We start from the raw sequence: 25,433 nt of genomic DNA, 5'->3' as shown, positions 1-25,433 counted from the left end.
CTTTTTCTGGCATACTATTTAGTACGGTAGTATGGGGTATTGGAACACACAGTTAGTTTCAGGTGATTATTAATGATTGAAAACATAGTCATGCATATCAAAAACAATACACAATTTTGAATCAGATTTGAAAATGTTTTATGAGGATGATTTTTAGACCTCACTAAAAATCACTAAAGATGCACATGTTTGCATTTTGGTGAGAAGAATTCTTAATCAGAAATCTCCACAGAGCACCTTTAACTTGATATTTACAAAAGGAGTTTCCCTTCATACATAAAGCCATGAACACACACTTGAAAAAAACGTAATATGTTATGGTGCAGTGGTTAGCACTGTCGCCTCACAGCAACTCAAGGGTGAGGGAGTCCTTCTGTGCAGAGTTTGCATGTTCTCCCCATGTCAGCATGGGTTTTCTCCAGGTACTCCAGCTTCCTCCCACAGTCCCAAGACATGCAGGTTAACTGGTGACTCTAAATTGTCCGTAGGTGTGAATGTGAGTGTGAATGGTTGTCTGTCTCTATGTCAGCCCTGTGATAGTTTGGCGACCTGTCCAGTGTGTACCCTGCCTCTCACCCAGTGTCAGCTGGGACAGGCTCCAGCACCCCTGCAACCCCTAACAGTATAAGAGGTTACAGAAAATGAATGAATGTTTGTTAGACCTCAAGGACACACGACTCTTGTTTGTTCCCAAGAAAACTTCACAAAGCAGCTTTAAACTTCCAAACTACTTTATTGATATAGTGGGAAAACAAAACACATCCAAGACATTCACATAGTTTAGTCCCGTCAGCAACAGCTCCCATTCACTCCACGTGTTGCATTGAAATGCTCGTATTGCATATAAACGTTCACGAATGTTGCCTGCACTGCAGCACAGTGTTCGCCTTCAGATTAAAGGCACAGTTCAACTTTTACTGACGGAGCAGTTCAGACAACATCGGGCACTCTTCCTCTCAAACAACCGCCAAATGCTGCTGAAGGTTTCTTTCTTAAATCTTAATAAAAAAAAAGAAGAGTCGACATTTCAAGGTCCAGCGCAGCATTTTAACAAAACATCTCAGTAATAATAACATAGCTGTGGAAAAGACCTGAGCCCAGTGTTGGTGTGATTGTGTCTACAGTCTTCAGACATGCAATTCAGAGAAGTGTTCCTACATGCAGATCCAAGGCTGCTGGGTGAAACACCGCCCCGGGCTCATCCAAAGGATTAAAGGAGGTCAGGCACAGTGAAGCCTGCAGACTGAAGAATGCTGCTGATCCCTTCGCTTCAAAACGCTGAAACATTTTTATTTTTCAACACAAACTATTGTCACATACACATTTCAATAGTACTTCAATACCTTCGCAAAAAGGAAAAAAGAGACTAAAATTCAGCATTTTAATTGAGAAATATGTCAGTAAATATGAAAGATTGGAATAGAGAGAAGAGGAGAAAGAAGAGGAAGAGGAGAGCCTCAGTCTGGATTGTAAACAGATAAAAATATTAATGAATTCATCCACCACGTGCTGCAGTGGATCCCAGTCTATATGATCTGCCTGGAGCCAGATGTTCACTTCCAGACATACAAATCCCGCTACAAGCCAGGCAAGGAGCTTTCAGTGACTCAGCATTTCTTTTCTGGTAGTTCTGGGTTGCCATGGTATCATAGTACTACTGAATGTTTTGGTGCTGAGTGAAGTGTGTTTGCATCGAGGTCTGGATCTCTGCACGGTGACGAGACTCTCATGCTCAAGACCAAGAAAGCCATCAGAAGGCACTGTGGAGTTTGATTGGCAGACAGAGATCAGCTGGTGGCCTCTCTCTGTTGGCTCAGGGCGGGGCAAGTCCATCATCATCAATAATCATCATCATATTCACCATCCTCCTCCTCTGCTTCACTCAGCTTTGTCTTTCCTCTTGGCTGTGAATGGGACTTTGTTGGCGACCGTCGAGCCCACCGTGGAGACGCCGCCGGCAACGGCTGACACCCCGCCCTTCACTAGCCCCACCCCCATCGAGGGCACCGTGGTCACCGCCGACTTGGTGATCTCCAGGCTCTTGCCTCCCACCCAAGCCACACCGCCCACCGCAGCGCCCACAACTCCCTTAGTGACGTTGAAGAGGCCGCCGGTCACTCGCCACATCATGCCGGGGGGAGCCACCACGTGGTCCTTACCAGAATCTGAAAACAAAGCAAACATACATCAAGCATCAATAGAGCTTTTCATTGCTGTTCTGTTGCTATGGGAACAGCTTTGGCCCCTGGTTATTTCCTGTCAGCTTCTGCGTTAACGCAAACTTCAACAGGCAAAACAAAGGAACCATTTAAAATGTTGAAGAATGTCTATATTGTGGTTTCTACTAACATACATGTATCGCTGTATGCAGGAGCTACGCAGAGCCTACGCAAGTGGTCAACTCCAGTGGTTCCCAACTGGTCCGTAGGGGTCCAAAAGTGGGTCGCGAGTCCATTCTGAATGGGCTGTAAGTGACTCGCAACCGTGTCAAGTTTGTTCAGCACACTTTATTCATATAATTTAAAAATATCGATATATGGTGTCTCTGTATTGATACAATATTGCCACACAAAAAAATCTAGATATTATGCTGTATTGATTTTTCCACCCACCCCTAGCATCGCCACAACACGCAAAAATATAATCCTGAGGGTTTTAAGAGTGAAAACAGCTGCCATGTAGCGTTCATTAAGAACCATAGTGCTTCATTTGTCCAACTATCTAACTTTTCACTGGAAGTAAAATTAGTGAACCAGTATACTTCTCGTGGAGCCTATTTAAAGGATACAACATTATTCTACATGTTTCTTTTTGTCAAAAAATTCCACAAAAAGACTCAATTCAACAATGTGTTACTCTGTCAATACTTTCTGACCTCTCTAATCATGTCACTTAACCCTCCTGTTATCGTCAGGTCAAACTGACCTGACTGTTATCGTCAGGTCAAACTGACCTGACGATAACAGGAGGGTTAAAAAAATTTCTCAGTAATTAATTTCCTAAAACAGGTCACTTTAGTTTTTAGCAGATGTTTATCAAAAAGAAGGAAACATATTTGTTGGGGACTATTTTCAGCGGTGGATTAATGCACATTTGATGCTCCAGTGAGTATTTGGGACAGCAGGACAGTGTAAGTGGGATTGAGTCAAAATAAACTACAGCGGGTGTGCTTACATGCACACTGATATTTCTCGATATTCTGGATTTAATATGGGTCATGTAAACAGGATATTCTGTGACGTTATCTGTTCAAATGTAGCATATTCCGATTAAGACATGTGGGATGTGCCGGTATTATTTGGGTTTTAGGTGCATTCTTTGGACATGTATACAGTGCTTTTAAAGCACGCATCTCAGTTGCGTTTTTCACTGCAGTTTGCAACTGCAACATACGGCATCTTGCCTGTTTAAAAAAGGCATGGATGTGCTGTGAACAAACCAACAGCTTCTTAGGCTGGTGTAGAGATGCATGCTCAAAAGGAAAGCCCTCGTCTGTTCAGAAGGAGAAACACATCTACTTTTAAACATTATGAAAAACTTGGATATCAACAGGTTCCTGGATATGCACAAATATCAAAATGATGACCTTTTCAATAAGGTGGTTGGAGGAATGAAGGAGGAAGGTTGTGTTCACACAGTCGAACAAGTTGGCAAATATTAGACAAATATTAAATATCACCAGACCTGTCTGTTGCATTTTTTATATTTGTCGTATTTGCCCCCTGCTGTCTGCGATGCTGAGACATCAGCTGGTTCTGAGGACAGTGATATTGCGACAGATGTCCAAGCTGGTGTAACACACATGAAGCCCTCCTGTGTTACTGATGTCTCACATCTTTTGTAACTCAGGTTAAAGCTTCTGGGAGAAAGTGCCAACATGGTTCCCTCCAGCTCGCTGCTGATGTTGTGAGATTCAGGTGCGAACTGTGCTGAGTTTAACCAGACTCTCGTGAGACACTAGCAGCTCTTTGAGGCTGAATTTAGGCTCAGCAGTGCTTTGAGCTTAATGTCATCGCCAGCATGTTGCTCATAGTAACAATGCAAACATGCTGATGTTTAGCAGGTGTGACGTTTATCTTAGTTTTGCTATTAGCATGGTAACATTTGCTAATTAGCACTAAACACAAAGAATGTAATGTCTGGGCAACATACCTATCTGTACTGAGAAACATTTTTACCAGTCAATCATGTAGATGTTGATATATTTCACTAAATCAGTGAAACTTTGACCATCTAGTGGCGCTACAGGGAAAGTCAGGGGATTGCCAAAGTACTAGGATCCATCCTCTGGACACCATGAATGTCTGAACCGAATTTCATTGCACTCCATCAGATATTTGTTGAGATATTTCAGTTTGGAGCAGCTGAGATGAAACATAGATATTTGAGGGTGTTGTTGATGCCAAAACATAACCAGGAGTGTATCTGGGATTTCTTAACAACCCCCTGACGGTCTGATCTCTACACTTCACCTGGAGGGTAAACTGTCATCAGGACTGATACTGAAAACAGAATTATACCTCATCCATTATCAACAGTGGTGTTTACAAAGAGCAGCAGCAGGGGACTAAACTGTTGCAAAGTGTCTCTGCGTTGGGACACAAATAGCAGGTTGGGGCTGCAGCCGCTCTTACACAAACACACACACTCCCCTGACAAACCAACAGTTTCTGAAATAGCAGCAGGCAACATGTGAGCACAGATTGCACCATATTCCCTGCTGGTGTTTCAGCGTTTAGCCGCAGCCTGGGGAGCTCTCTGCTTACCCTCTGTAGGTTGGCTGTCGGTGGGTTCAGCTTCGTCCGTCGCCAAGCTGGTCCCGGGCTGGGGCTCCGCAGTAACGCTGTTCACATTCTGGAAAACACAGGAAAACCCCCAAGATTACTTTACACTGAATGAATACAGCACCCTTCACAGTGTTACTCAATCTTTATTACTTACAGTACATGACTGGGTATCAAACCTGAATACTTAAGCGTGTGAACAATATGTGTACATAAACTCTCACATACCCACGTTTTGTATGTGACTCTGCACTTTACAGCTTTTGGCACTTCTGGTTAAATATCACATTCATAATCTTATTGACTTCTTTTTTGATAATTTGATTTGATCATAATTTTGCAAATTTTAGACTGTATCTAAATAATTAAGACAATATTTAAAGGGGCACTAAGGAGGGAGCTTCATCAAGTTTGTAAGATAGCCCCCGATGATATCACAAGCTTGTGCTAAATGGCCGCAACGAAGTCTCTTCTTTACGCCATCTTTGGATTTTTACACAGAACCAGACAATGGCGGCATCCTCCTGCTCCAGTGTGTGATTTTAGACAGCATGCTGGCATCATGGAATCAAAAGGAGTGCAACGCGTGTGACATAAAACACGTGTCCGCAGCATTTTCTAAACAATAACAATGGCAAAACATGGCAACACCGATTATCTATTATCTCTGTTATATGGCGGCCGATCTCGTCCTCTGCTCTGATAGTGAGGAGCTCTCAAATCTCATTGTTTTCCCCATTTGTGGACATTTTCAGCCGCAGTACTTCTTCTTTAAGTTAGCTGCTAACTGCTAACAGCTACTTATAGATCACCCATGATGAGTCGCACACATAACATGTCATAACATTTTGGCAGTGCTACTACCTCTGATGCTGCCTTAAAGGTGAGACAACTTTGTCCCCTCATTTTGGGACTTTATGTTTTATAAAGAACGCTGAGGTGGAACAATGGTGTGAATTTCCTGCCTTGAAGAAGCAGGATAAAAGGGACTACAGTGACGTCATCATGGTTATCTCAGTGTAAGCTAAAGAAAACCAATTTACAATTTTTCGTATAGCCTGTCTAACAAACTGGAGGTGTGGCGTTTGAAAGATGTGGCTGTTTCCCGACAGGGTCCTTCTGATGAAAGATACTATCCAGATGCATTGTGGGAAATGTAGGACCAAGTGTTTTTGGAGCTTGATGTGCAATAGGAATAAAAGAAGTAAGCAAATCTCGACCTCTGCTGCACAGAATTTGGCCATTATTTTTTAAACTTGTCTCATGTGAATTCCCAAACAAAACTGAATTACTGGAGTGTCCATTTAACATGTGACCACTGCCGTTTCTTTTGTATAAGTAAAAAAAACCTGTTTATATTTCTCAAGTTAAGGTGTCAAAAAAGCATAACTCTTCCATCAGCATGACACTCATACCTAAACATGTAAAACCAGCCCTGCTTACACATGATGACACCTGTTGGGAGTCACTTTGGTATATGTATACACAGTCTGAACACACATCTGAGTCAGCGCTGTATGTTCAAGATAAACCTCTATTTTAATTACGTCTTAAACATACACTACAGACTGTCACTAAAGTCTCAAAGGGACTCGTTCAGACTGTATTAATGTTGGGTGGAATCTTCTCTTCCTGTTGCTCTGCATGTCAGGTTCTGATTTCATTCGTGATATTCACAGTATAAAACGAGGAAACAATTTCAAACCCTGTCATTCAGCGCAGGAAAATCTATTTATTTCAGCTCAATTACAGATACAAAATCTCTGTCTCGCCGGCTGGAGTCAGAGTCATTCTGAAACATGTAATTATCCAACACATTTATCACACTGTAAAGATGCTGAAATGTGTATCTTATTTATTTCAACCATATCTGTTTGACATAGGATACTATTTCATTATTGCTCTGTATACTTATTTATGTGTGTAGATGTAGATACATTCTTCATTTTACTGAATAATATTCCCTTTGTCTTTTGCTCATGTTTTCCCCCCTTTTTATAATTGCATAAAATATATTTCATAATATAAAAATAATGTGACAATGAATCCAAATGCACAACAAATAAATAAAATGTAGAGATAAGAACAAGAACAAATACCTTCAGGCTCTGCTAAACGACTGGAGTTAAACTGACATGTCTGAATAATCTAATTTATAATTTTCTAGTTTAAATTTTCAATAGTAGTCAAGTGTGTTTTAACATCTGTATGTTTAGAAATATAAAAGGAGGGCAGCCTTTTCAGCTAAATCATTTTATGTTTATAATAATCAAGTTTATTTTGTACTTTTCGTCAGCCAAGAAATTGGGAGTCTTAAAGATGAGTAGTATTTCTATCTTTATTAGTTATATCTTTTAAAATTTTTTTTACAGGTTTCCCCACTGTCTTTTGCTCATGTTTGATGTTACTTGATACAATATAATTTAATAAAATACATGGTTAGACAGGTGGCTGCCTCAGTGAGCAGGAGCAGCAGATCCACCTGACTGATAGCTGTGTCTCTGTACATCAGTGGTCTCGACCTTTTTGACCTCTGACCCTTCAGACCCTTATTACAGATGTGTTTTAGCAACTCCACCATGACTCTTTGATTATTAAACAACACAAAGCGGCTTCAAATCAGTGCATATTTCACATACTTTAAAACAGAAATGCTGTTTCCTATAATATGAATCATGTTGCAAACCACCACCCCACCCCCCTATTTTTTTTCTTGTAAGCTAAAAAAGAGGCCCTTATCCCACAGGTTAGAAACCAGCGCTGCCAGTTATCTGCCAAATGTTGCCACTGTTGACTTTGGAAGCCAAATTTGCTGCAAATTAAATGTTGAAATGGACATTTTTTTTTTAACTGAGGACTTGGCACTGCTGAATCAGAGTTTGTGTAACATTTGCAGGAAGCTGAGACGCCTCGTTTTAATGCAGCTGGATACAAAACTGCACTTTTCAGAGAGGAAGAGGCCACATTTCCTGAAGGTGATACAACTAATAAATTCCGCTCTTATCATCTCCAAACTCCACATCATCACTCCTGAAGCCTGCTGCTGAAAAACTTGCCCTCACTCAGCCTGCATGCTACAAACCCAGCACTCACACGCAGTTTGAGAGACACATTTCCACACACTGTAACATTAATAATAAGGATGCTGGTTGGTCCTTACCTTCACCATTGTTCCCAGTGCTTCTCCCACAAACACACCTGGCAGAGAAACTTGACACAGGAGCAGCTTCTGTTTCCGACACAAACTCAGCTGTAAATAAATGAGTTTAGTTTCCTCAGTGTGAGGAGGCTGAAAGCTGCAGCTGTGACTCTTCTTCGTGGTTTGAACACGTTAATCGATTTAATCTGCAGCTTTCTAACTTCTCCTCTCACACAGATACAGACGGAGCTACGCAGCTCTCTTTTTCACCCTGCTGGTTCTGCCGACGTGGCGCCTTCACCACACACACACATACACGTACACACACAGTCAAACTACACACAGCAACGCACTGGACTTCCGTTTGACGCCTTCAAATTAAAAGACTCTCCAGTGATGAGGTGGACCACTGAAGCTTTTTGGGGCTGATGGAGTAAAAGTGGAGGTAATGAGTTGAACAATGAACCGGGAGTAAATAAAAATGAAGTAACTAAAGCAGAGATGCGTTCGAGTCACATCGCTTGGATTCACAATATTAAAAAGACTTGCAACTCAACTTGGACTTTAACACTTTGTTATAGTTAATGTAGTTTTATTGTTGTTGCTGTTGTTATTGCTGAAGCCTATTGTGTCATGAATATATTCTATTTACTGATTGTGTTTTTTATGCAACAGTGTCTTTTGTCCTGCCCAGGGACCACAGATAACAATTAGCATATGGCTAACTCTGGTGCAGCTGCACTGTCCCTGTTAAATTAAATAAGAACTAATAAAATAAATAAACAATGACTTGTGACTTCACTTGGACTTGAGCCTTTTGATTTGACAATACATGATACTTTCCCCCAAGCAAGGCACATCCAAAGTCCGGCCTGGGGGCCAGTTGTGGCCCACGGACTGATTTTAGACGGCCCTTGGCTAGCTGTTAGAAATATACTATCTATCTATCTATCTATCTATCTATGTTTATTTCTCTCTCTTGCAATGAACTGACTTTTTATTCTGACTTGGAGGCTTGTCTGTCTGATCATTGTCTGAAACTGGTCTTTTCAGTTGGCAAGTGCGTGTCCAGACACAGATCAGGGTTCTGTTTGTCACTGGCCTCCACCCACACCCACTCCTCACTGCCTCACATTTGACTGTTAGAAAGCAAATATTAGTTGGAAGGTGACTATTTGTAGTGGGCCAAAAATGGTGCCAGTTGGAAAGAAAAAAAAAAAAACTATAAAATTACAGTTACTAAATACAGCACAGATTTCTGATGTGCAATTCAGTCATGTTTATTTTGGTATGTATTTTAGTTTTTCAAACAGAAATTGTTTAGTTTAAAATTCATTGTGAAGTGGTTTTGAATGTGGTTGTAGTTTTCTTTCTGTATTTTATTTGATATTTTAAATCCATCTGCTGCACCAACCTCGGGGCTGGGCCCCTTCAAAGGGTCATAAGATAAATCTGGAAGGTCATGTACTCTGGGTGGAATTCTTGCTTTGTTTAAAAACATATTGGATAATTGGATATATTGGATATATATAATTTGATAATTTGAAACGTTTTGGGCCTCAAACAGTTACTGAAATTAAACTATCTGAAAAGTTTAAATGGGAAATGTCTCTTTGGTGGATCTACTAACAACTCAGACATCTAAAATGCAACAAGGGGCTCCAACTCGATACCATGTTTTGACAGAGGTTACAAAACAAAAAGGTTGGAAAACACTGGTTTAATCTGTAACAGTATGTTGTATTTGGTAAGATTATTGAATTTTTTTTTTTTGCTAAATATATTTTTCATGTAAAAGCGTAATCTGACTTAATTTGGGAATCAAGTAATAGCCTATTTCTAGTACAAAATTGCCCTTTAGAAGAGAAGTATTAAGTAGCATAAATTGGAAATACAAGTACATGAGAATAGTACTTAAATACAGTAGTCTACTTTAGAAAATGTAGCCGACTTAGTTGCTTCCCACCACTGAAAACATGATTGAAACAGTTTTAAATTGTAAACCAAGGACATGTCACTTTAATGGCTGGTGTTTGATTTCACAGTAAAAGATGCAACTCTGAGGGTAAAAAAAAAAATCATCTTTGTAACGCATTTTAAGATCATTTATTTGGACTTTTATTGTGAAGACAGGAAGTTACTTGTGGGCGGTTGATGTAGCTCCAGCTCCGGATCCTGCATCACCAGCAGCTCCAACTGGTTGTTTTAGTGTGAAGGAACTGTGTGTACCGCCTGTGTGTGACATGACTGTATGAATGTTTCTGTTGCCGGATGTAGAGTCAAAGGGAGAGGAAGAGGACATGAATGTGCGTGGTACTGCTGAATAATGTATTAAACGAACCCTCACAGAGACTGGCAGGTAAACTGATACTGTACGTGCTGCGCACACACACACACTCACTCACTCACTCCCTCCCTCCCTCCCTCCATGTAGGCCTGTGTAGAGTCCCATATAGATTGAAGCCATAAAGTTAAAGTGCACAGATAAGAGCCAAGGGTCAAGTGCTGCATGGTGATGCTGGCAGCAACTTTCATTCACTCATTACAACAGCGTAAAATAAAGATGTTACCTGTGCCACACAAATATCACGACCTGGTTAGGAAGCCCCACAGTTAAATATGATGTTGGGCCCCTATTGACCCTGAAGGAGGTGGAAAGTAACGAAGTACATTTACTTATGTACTGTACTTAAGTACATTTTTAGGTACTTGTACTTTATTTGAGTGTTTCTCTTATTTTAGTGTCTTTATGCTTCAACTTGACTACATTTATTTGGTTTGGTTACTTTGCACATTCAAATTAATTACAAAAAATATAATCTACAAATAAATAATGATATTATTATGTCAGTAAGGCTTTATTGATCCTCAGGGAAAAATCTACAAACCACTGTATGTAAACTGATATACAGGCCCTGGTTAGTAATCCAGCCTTGACAAACATAGCCTACACACTACAAGCTCCATTAAATCCATAATCAAATATCACACCCACACACCTCATGACACTATTTTTAGGGAAAGGCAGAATGCTGAGTAAAACCACAGGAAGTAGAATTATTCAGATTTTACACTCACACATGCAAATGGTCTTTCTTTCCATCTTCCTTTCTTTAAAAAAAAAGACAGGTCTTGCCATTCATTCACACAAAGCTGAATAATGTCATCATGATAACGGCAAACAACAGACGAGTGGGGAGCGTAGATATCATTTGAAAGGACCTGACATTTTTATTTTCATGCAGCCCAGTTCAGTATAACTTGATCTGCAGTACTCACTAGAAAACTTTAAACTTACTATTCACTGCTTACTTTATGTGCAAACCGTTTTTTTCGCCAAATTTTTAAATGACACCTAGAATAAAGTAATTTTGATGAAATATAACTCTTCTAGTATTTTAAGCTCAGATTTCTTTTTTTTAAGATTGATGGAAGCATTTGTCCATCATGATATGTTCAAGGACCATTGATAATTTATGTTTTTACAGTTTCTGGCTATGATAAATAGTGGTTTTTATTTTCTTTAAAGAAAACGTGTGCATGATTTTTTTAATTAGTGTTAGAATGAATACAATCATTTTAATTTGTAACCCCCAAAACCAAATGAAAACATTATTTGACATGCCTCCCCCTTTTGCAGCACCCCCTCAATCCTCATCAATGACAAACAGCAGTCACATCCCACCTTTAGGTGGCGGTAATGCAGATTAACGGGAGAAGAAGAAGACTAGGGTCGTTGTCATTTTGATTCAGGCACATCTGATGACGTATTGTTTGGGGTCCTTACTGGAGGCTCGGCGCCAGTCTCTCCGGCGGTCGCAGCTGAAGTAAATACGAGTGAATTTTAGTGAATTAATCTATTAAATCAAGTCGTTAAGGAAACTTGGATTCCCACTTGTCAAACCATGAATCTAGAACTGCTCGGTAATTAACATTTTTTGTCTTTGTTTTTAATAAACCGGACTTTCCGTACATCGGTAACATTATGTCCGTTACTTGTTATGGTTAGCATTGTACGTTAGCCTAGCATGTTGACAACAGCCGATATGAATCAAATAATTATAATTAAAAAGTATCAGGGTCGCATTGTGAACTTCTTTTAAATGTTTTACTTTGAATGTATCACTTGAGTACAGTTAAAATCGGTCTGCAAATGTTGGTTATATTGAAGGAAGCAGACATAGTAATGTTAGCTGTGGCTAACGTTAGCCTCGATACATTAGCTACACACTATATGAATCACATATTTCCTTATGGGACAGTACAGACCGTTATTATACGTTGGTGTACGTGTTGTTTCTTTATATATACATTCCACCAAGGCCACAAAGCTCCTAACGTTATGAGGATGACAGGGATAAATAAACTATAACGTTAACTTACACTGATGGTCCACATGACAGGGAGTAACTTCACTGATCAGACAAATGATGAGCTATGAAAAATAATGATGCTAAATGGAGAAAAATACACTGAAATTGTAAGATTCCTGTTTTCACAAATAGAATGAAGTCTTTTTAAAACATTTAACGTTAATCTGCTTATCTAGCTCAGGTTTGATAACTCTAAATAAAGTGTTATTTAAAATCGACATCTTATTTCTTATATTTGTTTTCAGAAATGTCTAAATCTGGGTTTTAAACAGTCAGTGTAGCTGTACTCTTAATCTAGTCCCAAGTTGATAAGTCCAGGCACTGTGTTGTTTTCTTAGTTGAGATAAGACAGATCTAGGTAAAACCAAAACAAGTTACATATGTGAGAACTGATTTTATACCAAGTTAGGGCTGTTACAACGATGTATAGCACCCGATCTCACAGTGAAATAATTGGGAATCAGCTGAGAAATACGGTCTCTAACATTTCTCTAAATCATCTCCTTATTGCAAATCTGCAGGCAACTTCAGACTTGTGAAGTTGTAGTTTTTTTTTTGGCAGGAAAATATTAGAATCTTTGTGGAAATTTATGCCATTAAAAAACGCAAGTATTTGTACATCTGCAGCGTAGTTATAATTTTTCTCCTGAGGTTATTGGCTGATCTTCTGTCACTGCTGTTGTATTAACTGGAAATGAGTATACACACATTTCCTGTGTCTTTCTTCTTATATTTGACTTTGCTCTAGGATAAGTTTGAAGTTATCTTTAAGTTATTCTTCTATGTAAATATTAGGCAAACATTGGTTTTTTTTATGTAATGTCCATATATTTCTTTCTCTTGAGTTACTGGCTCAAACTTTGGATACAACTTCAAGGTTTCTCGCAGTTTACTAGGGGTGGGGTGTTTTTTTTTTTTTTTTTAACAGCATAATATTGCAATATTTTTATGTGGCACTATCATACTGTCACATAGTGCAAGCATCAGTTTCTTATATAAATTATTAATATCACAAATACAAATTAAGCTTTGGATAGCCTACTAGAATAATATAATCAATCACTTTTTCAGTCCACTGCTAATGACTTAAGTGAGATGAACAGACTGAAAACTTAATCTTATGAGATAAAAGTGATGTTGACAAATTTTTCCTTTGCGCGCATACTGGCAGTAACATTGTATTTTGACTCAAGTAATGTGATAATATCAAATTGTTGATTCTCTGGTGATTCACACCCCTACAATTTACCCATGGATCATTTCCTTCCTTTCTGGCAAATATTTAACTCTAGTGTTTAAAGTTTCCTGTTTTCATCTTCAGTGTGCTCAAGATTATTTCTTTATATATTTGTGATGTATATCTGATTTTAATCTTAGATTAATTTATCTGTTAAAATAAATAAATTCTTGACTCAAGTACTCTGCTGTACCACACAGATTATCTGTGTTGTGTAAATTAAAATTAAATTAGAGAAAGGTTGTGTTGTGTTTCTGAGCCAACTGGCACTGAAGTATACACTGTACATCCTGTATGAATGTTACGTTGTCGTTAAATGTTTCTCACCACTGTCTCTTTGTTACTCCTCTCCTAGAATCGTTCGGGCAAAACTATCCAGAGGTAAGTCACCAGCTTTTTCATGTACACATGAGCTTGATGAAAATCCTGGTTAATAATTGTGCACTTGAAACACTAATACATATGGAGGTTCATCTTTTGCTTTAGGTAGCATGTGTGACTCCTGGACTGATGAAACTCTCTGTGTTTCATTCTGTTTCTGTGTGTGTTGTTAGGAGGCAGATGGCACTCTGGACTGTATCAGTATGGCGCTCACCTGCACCTTCAACCGCTGGGGCACCCTGCTGGCTGTGGGCTGCAACGACGGTCGCATTGTCATCTGGGACTTCCTCACGCGGGGCATCGCCAAAATCATCAGCGCACACATCCATCCGGTCTGCTCATTATGGTGAGACACATCAAACATACACTCAGACGCATCCTCTTTTTTTAACCCGCCTCGCCTGCTCTTTCTTAGACTATATCTACATGGTGTGTCCAGTAACATTTTAATGATGAATTAAAGAATGCTATTTATTTGTGTGTGTGCAGCTGGAGTCGAGACGGCCACAAGTTGGTGAGTGCCTCCACAGACAACATAGTCTCACAGTGGGATGTCCTGACTGGAGACTGTGACCAGAGGTTCCGCTTCCCCTCACCCATCCTTAAACTGCAGTGCCACCCCAGAGACATGTGAGTGACCTGGCAGCATCTGTGTGTCCATGTTACATCTGATAAATTATGAGGTTCCACTGTTGGTCAGATACACCATGAAAAGCACTGACTTCACATGATTTTGCCAGTTTGTTTGTTATTAGTCCTAAGTTAAGTTAGGATACATCCTGCTATTTTGTTCTAACAAGGAATCCTGTTTGTGTGTTCAGGGACAAGGTGCTGGTGTGTCCCATGAAGTCAGCCCCAGTCTTGCTAACTCTGTCAGACTCAAAACATGTTGTCCTACCTGTTGACGACGACTCAGACCTGAATGTGGTGGCGGCCTTTGACAGACGGGGGGAATATATCTACACTGGGAATGCTAAAGGAAAGGTCAGACAAAACTTAAGTCACAGTGCACCTTTAAGTCACATCACTGCACTTAAACACATCATGAGTAAATAAGAATTTTTATGGAGAAAAAAAGCACAGTGCTTGAAGTTGTAAGTAAAATTTGAATATTTCAGTGGTAGAATCTAACAAGACACTAGCAGATAAATGAACAAATCAGTTACTGAAGAGTTAAAGAACACCCAGACTTGCTGTTCTTCCTTCTAATAATGTCTCTGTCTTGTTTGTTGTTGCAGATTCTGGTGTTGAACACAAATACTCAGGAGCTGGTTGCTTCCTTCAGAGTGACAACAGGCACCAGCAACACCACCGCCATCAAGTCAATTGAATTTGCACGCAAGGGCAGGTGAGAGGCAACAGACCCTGGAGAGATGAACACAATCTACACCTGTAACATTAGGCTCTACTTTGGGGTTCTCCTTGTTGCCTGATTCCAGTCAGTTTGGGCTGGTGTAAAAATGTTCAAACAGGTTTGACATCAAGCCAATTGACCAGACGTGTATACAGCATTTTACAACAGGTGTTGCACTTGACTCAGCAGCCGCTCCCAGGTAGAACATAATGAGGAAATCGACCCAACCCACACAGACAGAACCACAACATAAGCAGGGACGTTACCAGTAACCTCACTGTCAGCTCCACTAATTTTTTTGCATTATGTCTACTTTGCAAGTGTTATGGTGCTTTCTGTGGTTGGCTTTGGACGGTGGTGGCGTGTGGCTGCGAGTCACTTTTCGGGATGAGGAAATTAACTCTCCACTCAGGCTTTTCTGATGTAAACATCAAAGACAAGATGGAAAAGAAATGGGCACCAGCTTACTGGCACCCTGCTAACAAGTGTACAGGTGTTGGAAAACAAACTGGACGATGTCAGTGCTGCATCAGTTTCTACTTGGATATCTGGAACTAAAATATCCTTTGATTCACCAAAACATAGCTAAATCCTGGACAGAGCCGCTCAGCCAGGAGGGTCTTCCTCTATATGCCGATCTAACAGAGCTGAGGACTCTGGTGAGAGAACGAGAGGACGTGTATATTTTGTGGTGAATAAGGACTGGTTTGATGGTGGGTATGTGAGGTTTTGTCCCGTTCCTGCTGTGAATCGCTGCTGCCCTTGTTTGGGAGGAGCGACTATGCAGCTGTCTTCTTTGTAGAACAGATCTATATTACATTGTGTGAACAGGATCCACAGAAGAAAGCAAAGAAACAAATTTGATGTAGCCCCAATTTTCAAAGCAGAGCTCTTCCTGTGCTTTCTTTTCCTCCGTGTCTCAAAGTCTGTCCTTGCTTAATCAAGCTTTCTTGTTTCCTGCGCAGTTGCTTCCTCATAAACACAGCAGACCGGATCATCAGGGTGTATGATGGCAGGGAGATACTGACCTGTGGCCGAGACGGTGAACCTGAACCCATGCAGAAACTACAGGACCTGGTCAACAGGTATTTCAACATATTATGTGTGAAAGTGCAGTGACATGATTTTAAAGCTGTCTTCCAGTTTGACAGGTGTTAATGTAAAAAATGTGCTGAGGATATTGCAGGAATTGGCAGAATGTCAGTGCTTGTAATCAAATTTTCTGAGGCTAACACCGGATTTCCACTGGATGCGTGTCCGTTGCGGAACGGCAGCGCTGGTTATCCGCTGCGTGCTCCGCTGTCCGTCAATACCCACCGGCTGTGTTTGCTGTGCGGAGCGGTGCAGCTCTGCAGGAAGACATCTCGGTGCACTGCCGTGATTAATATCTCCTCGTCCATGGTGTTCACGGGGTGAAATGATGTCTGAAAACCTCTGACCTGTTGACTTCAGGCCTGCCTCTGCCCATTATGTAGTTTTCAAGGTGTAGTGCAGGGAAATATGATCCGCCGTGATCACTGTGTATTTTGTTTTGAAAATTAACCGGATGTTTATCGTGTTTCTGTGCACGACTTCCTGCCCCGCACGACCTGCTCTGTGCTGAATTGCTGCGTTGTGCTCCGGCGTCAGGCAAAAATAGAAGTCCTGCGTATCTGTTGCGGAGGGCTCTGGACTGCCGGAGCTGTGACGGAGCTGGAACGCAGCACAGCCGCAGCCGGTGGAAACGCACACATTGACTAGTATTGAATCCTATCGGTTCCGCTGCCGTGCTGGAGCGGAGACGCAACCAACACACATCTGGTGGAAATAGGCCGTAACACTTGCTTGGAAAGTTTCTTTTCCTCTGACCTCTGTTTGTTCATGTCCTCCACCTGTCTTATCTGTGTTTAGGACTCCGTGGAAACGCTGCTGTTTCTCAGGTGATGGCGAGTACATCGTGGCTGGTTCAGCCAGGCAGCATGCACTCTACATCTGGGAGAAGAGCATTGGCAACCTGGTGAAGATCCTTCATGGGACCAGAGGGGAACTGCTGCTGGATGTCGCTGTAAGGATGTCGAAACTGAAATTCAAGCTCAGCAGAAATTTAAACAAAAAACGTTACAATCCGGTCTTTCTATTGTCAGTTATAGCTTGATGCTGAGTTGTTTAAAATAAGATTATTTACCCATCTCACCTTTGACCTCTGTCCAGTGGCATCCTGTCCGTCCAATTATCGCCTCCATCTCCAGTGGAGTGGTGTCCATCTGGGCTCAGAACCAAGTGGTACGTAGAGAGTGACAGTAAATGCTGGATGTACATGAACATGGTCACAGATTAATTATTTCAGTTTTTAATCTCTCATGTTTCCTATTTGGCTCCATGTTCCATATAATTTAAAAAAAATGTGTGAATTTGGCCTTTAATGAAGCGCCACTACCAGTTGAGCTGATAAGTAGTACGTTGGTGTGATCAATGTGTAAATGATTTCTGTCTGCAGGAAAACTGGAGCGCTTTTGCTCCAGACTTTAAAGAGCTGGATGAGAATGTGGAGTATGAGGAGCGAGAGTCTGAGTTTGATATTGAGGACGAAGATAAGAGTGAACCCGAGCAGACAGGTAGATAAATCTCACACTCACACACACACACACACACACTGCAGCTGGCTCACAGAGGGCCTGTTATGGGTTTCATTTGTTCATTTTTGACTTTGGCTGTAAATCCTGGTTGAAGTGGGTGGAGTTTGGGGGTTATGGTGTAACTTCACACACTGTTTTTACAACAGGCTGATTAAAAGGAGTATTTATTAGTATGTTGGAAAGCTGTTTCCTCACCATCGTACAGGAAAAAACCCTACTGCTCTGTTTGCACCCAGTACCTCAGATATGTCCTTGTTCTGTACTTCATAATAATAAAACTACTCGCTGGATGGCAAGTATGTGGTGGACATTATTGTCCCACAATTCAATGCACAAAGGACTTTGAGAAGCTACTCACAGGTTGGAAACATGAAAAATAACCTGTGAATGGGGTGAAACGACTCCAGAAACATGTCAGCCAAACAAATAAGTATAAAATTGTTAGGAGAACATTTTTCTGTCTCCTCTTTAAGATTAACTTTGTAGTTGCAGTCTAAAGTCAAACTTCAGTTGATGGATTTCCTGTTAATCCAAAATCGTAAAATACATTCATTTCTTGTGTACTCCCTTCCTGAAGACAGTAGTAACCCAATTATTCTGCATGCCACAAATAATCTCAATATCACACATGTTTGCATGAATCCCAACAAAATCTGCAATACTGCGACACCATTCTGTCACCGCCAGCAGCGTAACGAGGCGCTGAGCGTGTCTTGTGCTCTGAGAGCAGAGCGTTTGCTGTCTTTTTGTTGTCGCTGAGAATTGAAAAATATTCAGCTTTGGGTAAAATGCTCACTGTCACTATTTACCTAGCCGTCCTATCGGGTTGGTGGTGTGGGACAGATACCACAAAGACCAACCATCACGTTGCTGACCAACAACAACGATGGAGAAGAAACTAATACTGAATAACCCCCCCCCCTACATGCTTCAGTCTTCTCTTGATTCAGAACAAGTACTCTGCTTAGTACCGACAGCTTTACCTCCGGGGATACTCTGAATCATTCTCACTTCATCTTAGCCTTTCTTACCCTCAGGTGTGCGTACACCACCGGTTATGGACTTCTTTTTAAAATAAAAAAATGTCTTAAGTATCTGTTATCGAATCGGTATCGGCCATGAGAAGTCCCTTATACCAACTAGACGCAACCAAAGCTTCTCAGCTGAAAAAAACACTGCGCCCCATTGCCTTTCTGTTTTCTGCATTTAACAATGAACAAGTATTTAATTTGATTTAAAACTGAGTCATCTTGTCATTTAAAAAGCAACAATATGCCTAATAATAGCCTGACAATAAAGCTTATTTATAAAGCACTAAAATCAGGATAAATTAAGTAATTTGCATAAACACCAAAAAAGGGCGGTAATAATCACTGAAAGGGAAATTCCTTCACTGCAACAGCCCTATTTAGAAAGTGACCATCAGCTGTTAACCTGTCAGATGCACTGGTCCTACTGGTTTCACTGGTTCTCTCTGGATGCCTCAGACATGAACTTGTGCTTGTGTTACAGGTGCAGACGCTGCAGAGGATGAAGAAGTGGATGTCACCACTGTTGACCCCATAGTTGCTTTTTGCAGCAGGTGAGAATCAACAACACGGCTCACTACATCAGTGCAAACAATCTTCCTCCTCTGATCTGTTCCATGTCATCCTGATCTCATCCATGAATCCATTTTAATCATATGTATTGTAACTAAAAAACTAGTTCAGTGCTCATTCAGCACTGTAGAGAAGATGACTGTTCAAACCTGTGTGAACTATTTAACTTCTGACATTCTTGACATTCTATCTGTGTGTGTTGTGTAGTGACGAGGAGCTGGAGGACTACAAGGCCCTGCTGTACCTGCCAATCGCCCCCGAGGTCGAAGATCCAGAGGAAAACCCCTTCGGCCCCCCGCCGGACGCCTCGGTCCAGACAGCCACTCCAGATGACGTATTAGCCAGCGGTGACAAGAAGCAGCGGCAGCCTTCGTCGGAAGGAGGCCCGGCCAAGAAGAAGGCTCGCACCACCACCATTGAACTGCAGGGGGTGCCCAGTGACGGTGAGAGACTGGAACACAACAAAACGTGCACTCACAAGATTCAGTGTCAGGGTCCTGTTGATGTATGCACATTTTCTGGCAGGGGCATTGATTTTCTTTATCTTCAAATTCCATGAAGACATTTATGGTGCCCAGAGGATGAATCCTGATGACTTAAGAGATGCCGACTGACTGTTCCTCTAGGGCCACCATAGCATTTAACTTTTCACTAAAGCAGTAAAATATTTCAACATGTACAAGATGGATTAGCACCACATTCCTGCAGACCTAATGACATTCCCATCAACCTGAGCTGTGCTTTGTGTCTAGTGCTGATGAGTAAATATTTGCATGTGATCAAGGAAAAGGCAAAGTAGATGCAAATACACTGAATGAAAACAGTATTAACTGAGTGTGACATTGCTCTGTTGTAGTGATGGAAACAGTGCAGTGGAAATTGTGCAGGTTGAAAGTTAGCTTTTCCTAAAATAAAAGTATTAAATAGGAAAGGTATTTTTTATGTTAAAAATACCCTCCGGTATTTTGTGCATCTCAGACCAAAACTGCCAGGGCACTTGTGTGCTGTCTGCTTTGGGGTAATGAAGAATCTAATTAGACATTTCCAACCATTCACTTCAAATTTCATGCTACAGACTGAGATGGATATATGAGCAAGAGGGTCAAAGTTCAAGGCGCCATGTCATGATAAGTAGTATGTCCCAATTGTTGGATGTCTTTTGTTTTATTGTGAAAATCTGATTCCATGCTGTCTCTGTCTCTGTAGAGGTGCACCCCCTACTGGGAGTGAAGGGGGATGGCAAGTCCAAGAAGAAGACAGCAGGCCGGCCCAAAGGCTCCAAAGGTAAAGACAAAGACTTCCCCTTCAGGCCCAAGCCCTACAGGGGCGAACGGCCCTCCTTCCCCATGGAGGCCCTGGGCAGCTCTGGCTCAGGAGGAGGAGGAGGAGGAGGAGGGATGAAGGGCAGGGCAGAGGGGGTCCTGGCCACAGGTAAGCATGCCACCGCCCCTGCTGCTGCTCAGTCTGGGGAGCTCTGCTAGTCCTGCGGCCCTGCTAGTCTGACTGCCACCTCACCAGCCCGGTCTGTCTCCAAGGCAACCCCTTCGTCTCCCTGTACTGCTTCCGCCCAACACAAACCCCCACCCCCCCCACCCCCTCCCACCCACTAGACCAACCAACCACACAGCTCACTGACAGAGACCTGCATGTTGTAAAGCCACAGTCTGGAGGTTAGAACACAGCTGCACCAAGTATCAGAACGAAGTTTCACTGAAGTAGATCTGGTCCAGTTATTAGCGTTCCTGTTATTATTAGTCTAACAGTCAAACTGTAACTAGAGTTAATAAACAAACAGTGACTAACATCGTTTCCTGTAACATTTCGGTAGGAAAAACATACTCTGTCAGGTTTATTTGCTTTTTTAATGGGGCAATAATGAAGTACCGATGCCTCTTAACTCCCTGTTTAAGTACATATTGCTGTAGCTATGGAGATCAGTTATACGGCCTTAAAATATCTGTGTATTTCAAGATTACATTTATGAAATATTATTTTGAATATCTATTCCATTTATCTCAACCTGTCCCTACACATCACATTTCAGTATCGGATGACTCATCTTCTTTATCTGATTCTTTCTGCCAGTTGTTATTTATGATTTACACCGACTGCTGCAGTCTACATTAATGTTATTGTGCAGCTGTTCAGGTTTTATTGAGTCTTATTACAGTTCAGCTAGTTTTTGCTGCTTATTAAATACTGGCTTTTATTGTAGTCAACATGTTAAAGGCAAAGTATTGATAAATATGTTTATTCTCTATTTTACAGTCGACAAGATTAATGTTGTTTCTCGCAGTAGCTGCAGTATTTCTGAGACGTTATGATTTACAGTTAAATACCTGGCGTTCTCGCTGAAATCTCCCCCCATTGTCTGGAAAATACCTTTTGTTGAACCTATTGTTTAGCGTGTGTGGGCCTGTGTGTTTGTTTACTGAAGGCTGTGGTGTGTACTGAAACAAAGGCACCTTCTCTCACATATAGAGACAGATAATACAACTGAACTGTCGGGAGTGAAATTCCAACCTTGAAGTTACTTAATGACACAGTAATATAAATAGGCCGATCTTTCAGCTGCAGGTGTTTCCTCCAGTCACTTTTTATACTGAAAATACAGATTACAGTTCAGCCTTTTGGTTAAATATTATTTGTGAACAATATGGAGTGCAAACTTATAATTAGAAACTCTGCGGGCTGTTAAAAGAGTATCTTAATTAGACATGCAGGACTTGTAGTATAACATAGTACCACATAACCTTAACAAAATTTGAAATCAAAAAGTAGAAATTTTCTGAATAATAATCCACATAAGACCAGAACAGCTGTGTGATCAGGAGCAAGCTGTTTGTCCTTGTGTTACAGTCGGACGTATTCACAGTAGCTGACTTTACAGTGACCCCTCTTGTACCTTCAGAGTTGTATCCCTCCCAGACTGTGGCTTTATGACCGTATAACCTCTGCTAACCTCAGCATCACTCTAACTAATTTGCCATAATTTGATTTTTGGTGAAGTTGGACTGTAGTTGGCAGATGGGTGTTGACGTGGCTAACGGTGGGATGGTGCCGCTTGTTTCCCCTGCGGGCTAGCTGGCTAGTCTACATCTACTTCCTGCTTGGCCTTTGACCCTCCTGCTCCCACTCCCACCTCGCTCCTTGGGCTTGTTATGCGACATGAACGTGTGTCTGTAGCAGCGCTGCTCAGGTCCTGTCTTTTCTGTTTCTGTGTGTCAAAAAGTTGGGGGGCAACAGTGGATGTTTATGTAGTCCATATTGATGTCTGAACTCATCCTACTTTGAATTTTAACCAAAAATTCTGTCATCCAACAGCAGATGTGCAGTATATATGTGTATGTCAGCTATAAAGGATTTATAGCCCATTATGTACAGCACTACATTATTAAAAATTATACCAATGCAACAAATACACCATCCATGGACTATCCATACTGCAGAAAATGTAATCAATTTGTGGACAACCATTTTGAAGTCTTGACAATGGCATCTCGGCCATCACCATCTTTGTTTTTTGGATCATATTTGGGCAAAGGGTGGAGCTGTGAAGAAGCTGACCAAGACTGTAGTGATGCTTCACAGACAACCTGTCACTCAAAGCAGACCTGCCCTTAATTATGCGAAACTTTGAGCCTTAATAAAATTTAAATGTGTAAGTTATATAAAAATTCACCCCTGTACAGTTGTTATTATGGGGGGAATTAGCTATAGAGACCAGAACCGTTTTTTTGTACCAGGCTGTAAACACGTTTATTATTGCTGTAAAGTTGAGGATTTTAACATGAGGGTTTATGGTAGAGCTTTAATCAAGCCAAAAAAAAAATAAGGCTTAATCCTCGGCAGCAGTTTTGGGCCCACGGCCCATCAAAAACCTGAGTTTCTACTGTTTGAAAAAAAAGCAGCTTATATTATATTTTATAAACTATATAGTTTGAGTATTAAGACATTGATTAAAAGCTAAGACTGGGTGTGTTTCCTTGGCATTTTTGTGGTCGCTTCACTTTTCAGCTCGAGAGGTTGCAGCATGATTGTATTGCACGTTAGACGTTAAGTACTTCAAGATTAGTCTTACATTTCTAACATTACTGCTTATTTTATCATTGAAGCCACAAAGGCTACACAATTGTGCAATATTCACGATATCATTTTACGTGATAAACACCTTGCAAAAGACTTCAATATTGCATCCTGAATGTAATAACAAAGTATTAAATTACATTCTGTCTGTTGGTGCTATTTTGTCTGATGCACGCCATGCTGTCAACTCTGGCCAATCAGCCAGAGCTCTCACTATTGGCAGGGCTCAACATCAGGGATTGTCTGATGACCCGGAGCAATTAAAAAGCGAGTGATGTTAGTGTCTGCTATACTCTGAGACTTTGCTCTGCCTGTGTCTGTCTTTGTGTGAGCAGAGAGCGCTGTGGGAAGACAGACACAGGCAGCCATGTTTACTTCATAAATGAAATGTGATCGATGAGTTGAAATGCAAAAGGGCATTCATGGCGTCTTGAAGAAAAACATACGACTATGTTGAGAAACATGACTTGTCTTATAAGAGTAGTTGAGCGTCAGAGAGAGAAAGAGAGTGGTATTTGCTCACTGAGAGCAGAGGTGTTGGCGATTGAAGCAGAGAAGAAATTAACAGTAAAGTTCTCAAATAGTAAAGACCCAATTACATATAAATATATACTGTATATACAAGTAAGCATAGATACTGTGCAAGTCTGAGTCAAGAACTGAGAACACTTAAATATCTGTTTACTTATCACAACTAATATCGTTATTGTAATATCTAACGTTATTGCATATCAGCTCTTTTCCTCATATTGTGTAGCTCTAGAGGCCACTTAGAAATCTGAAGATATCTTAAAAGAGCCACATTTAATACATTCTCTTCTTACATCTCTGCTGTTCTTCTGTTAACCTGCTGTCAATGAAACTTTCTGCAAAAGTGTCTCACATAAAAGGACACTAAAAGCTTAAAACATCTGCAGGAAGTGTGAAGTTTTATTAATAGTAGCTTAACAGCGATTGCAAAAATGTCACAGTAAAGATTTTAATTAATTGCTGCTGTTGTACAGATGGATTTAGTAGGACGCAGTTTATTGTACTGTATTTATCACGTGAGACTTTAGAGTGCAGGTAATTTTCCCTCTTTTTTTTTCTACCAGTATTTAACTATTTGTCTCGGTCATGATTCTTATAATTATTATTTGAGAATGTACCACAGTTCATAGGAGAACATTGTGTAAACAGTGTCTTATTGTCCACGATGTGTCTGTCTAACAGTTTCTGTGTTCCTCTGCAGGGAGTCTTGTTTCGCAGTCGTACAAACAACACGACATCGGAGGGATGGACTGATAAATGCTGTGTACAATGGTGACAGAGCCGCCAACAGGCGAAAACAAAAAGGACACAAAGCCTGATGTCATACATACAGACTGTGAGCGAGCAGCCTCTTTGATGTGACGAACTGTTTTCTCTCCCAACCAGAGCACAGCGACACAGGAAAACTCCTCTGCCTGGGTCACTGGACAGATGGCGACAAAGAGAGCGTGAAGCAGTCAAAGTTGTCACGTAGAAATCACGTCCTCTGTCTCTGTAGGATTCATCATGTATAGAACACCCGTGTCTTGATAGTGTGTGTGTGTGTGTGTGTTTCGTCTTTCTTGTTGTTTTTATACGTATTAAAACATTTTTTGATTTATAAATAATGAGCTGCTTTGTGTTTCTGTGTGGAAACCTGTACTCATCTGTAGATCCTGACAAATGTCGATTTATAAAGGATGGAAAAAGAATCTGGGGCCGGATTTATAAAATGTCTTAAAAGGCAACTCTCCCTGTATTCAAAATTCAGTTCAAAAATATTAGTAAACATAGACAACTCTCTCCCAAATTCACTGACAAAAGTTTAGATTTGTAAATGGTCTGTAAAGCAGG

The 25,433-nt window shown here is 40.9% G+C and overlaps 2 protein-coding genes across 3 annotated transcripts; one reads left to right on the top strand and one right to left on the bottom strand.

Annotated features, from left to right (window-relative positions):
- Positions 1 to 713: 713 nt before the first annotated feature.
- Positions 714 to 8,237, bottom strand: LOC117256357 (transmembrane protein 263). Its single transcript, XM_033625721.2, has 3 exons — positions 7,945 to 8,237; positions 4,767 to 4,854; positions 714 to 2,165 (listed from the first exon to the last, which is right to left on the bottom strand). The coding sequence occupies exons 1-3, from the start codon at positions 7,951 to 7,953 to the stop codon at positions 1,879 to 1,881; spliced, it is 384 nt and encodes a 127-aa protein (XP_033481612.1). The 5' UTR covers positions 7,954 to 8,237; the 3' UTR covers positions 714 to 1,878.
- A 3,459-nt stretch (positions 8,238 to 11,696) lies between these two features.
- rbbp5 (retinoblastoma binding protein 5) lies at positions 11,697 to 25,204 on the top strand. Of its 2 annotated transcripts, none has more exons than XM_033627146.2 (14): positions 11,697 to 11,847; positions 13,889 to 13,914; positions 14,088 to 14,260; positions 14,404 to 14,544; positions 14,736 to 14,898; positions 15,153 to 15,262; positions 16,234 to 16,353; positions 17,159 to 17,312; positions 17,459 to 17,530; positions 17,745 to 17,862; positions 19,396 to 19,465; positions 19,692 to 19,927; positions 20,691 to 20,768; positions 24,802 to 25,204. In XM_033627146.2, exons 1-14 carry the CDS (start codon positions 11,829 to 11,831, stop codon positions 24,852 to 24,854), a joined length of 1,533 nt encoding a protein of 510 aa, XP_033483037.1. In that variant the 5' UTR covers positions 11,697 to 11,828; the 3' UTR covers positions 24,855 to 25,204. The 2 variants fall into 2 exon arrangements, with proteins under 2 accessions (XP_033483037.1, XP_033483036.1); XM_033627145.2 differs by having other exon boundaries at positions 20,691 to 20,915.
- Positions 25,205 to 25,433: the final 229 nt, after the last annotated feature.

The sequence above is a fragment of the Epinephelus lanceolatus genome, chromosome 1, assembly GCF_041903045.1.
Source record: "Epinephelus lanceolatus isolate andai-2023 chromosome 1, ASM4190304v1, whole genome shotgun sequence".
Lineage (NCBI taxonomy): Eukaryota > Metazoa > Chordata > Actinopteri > Perciformes > Serranidae > Epinephelus > Epinephelus lanceolatus.
Note: the sequence above shows the minus strand (reverse complement) of the source record. Positions and strands in the feature narration are given on the sequence as shown.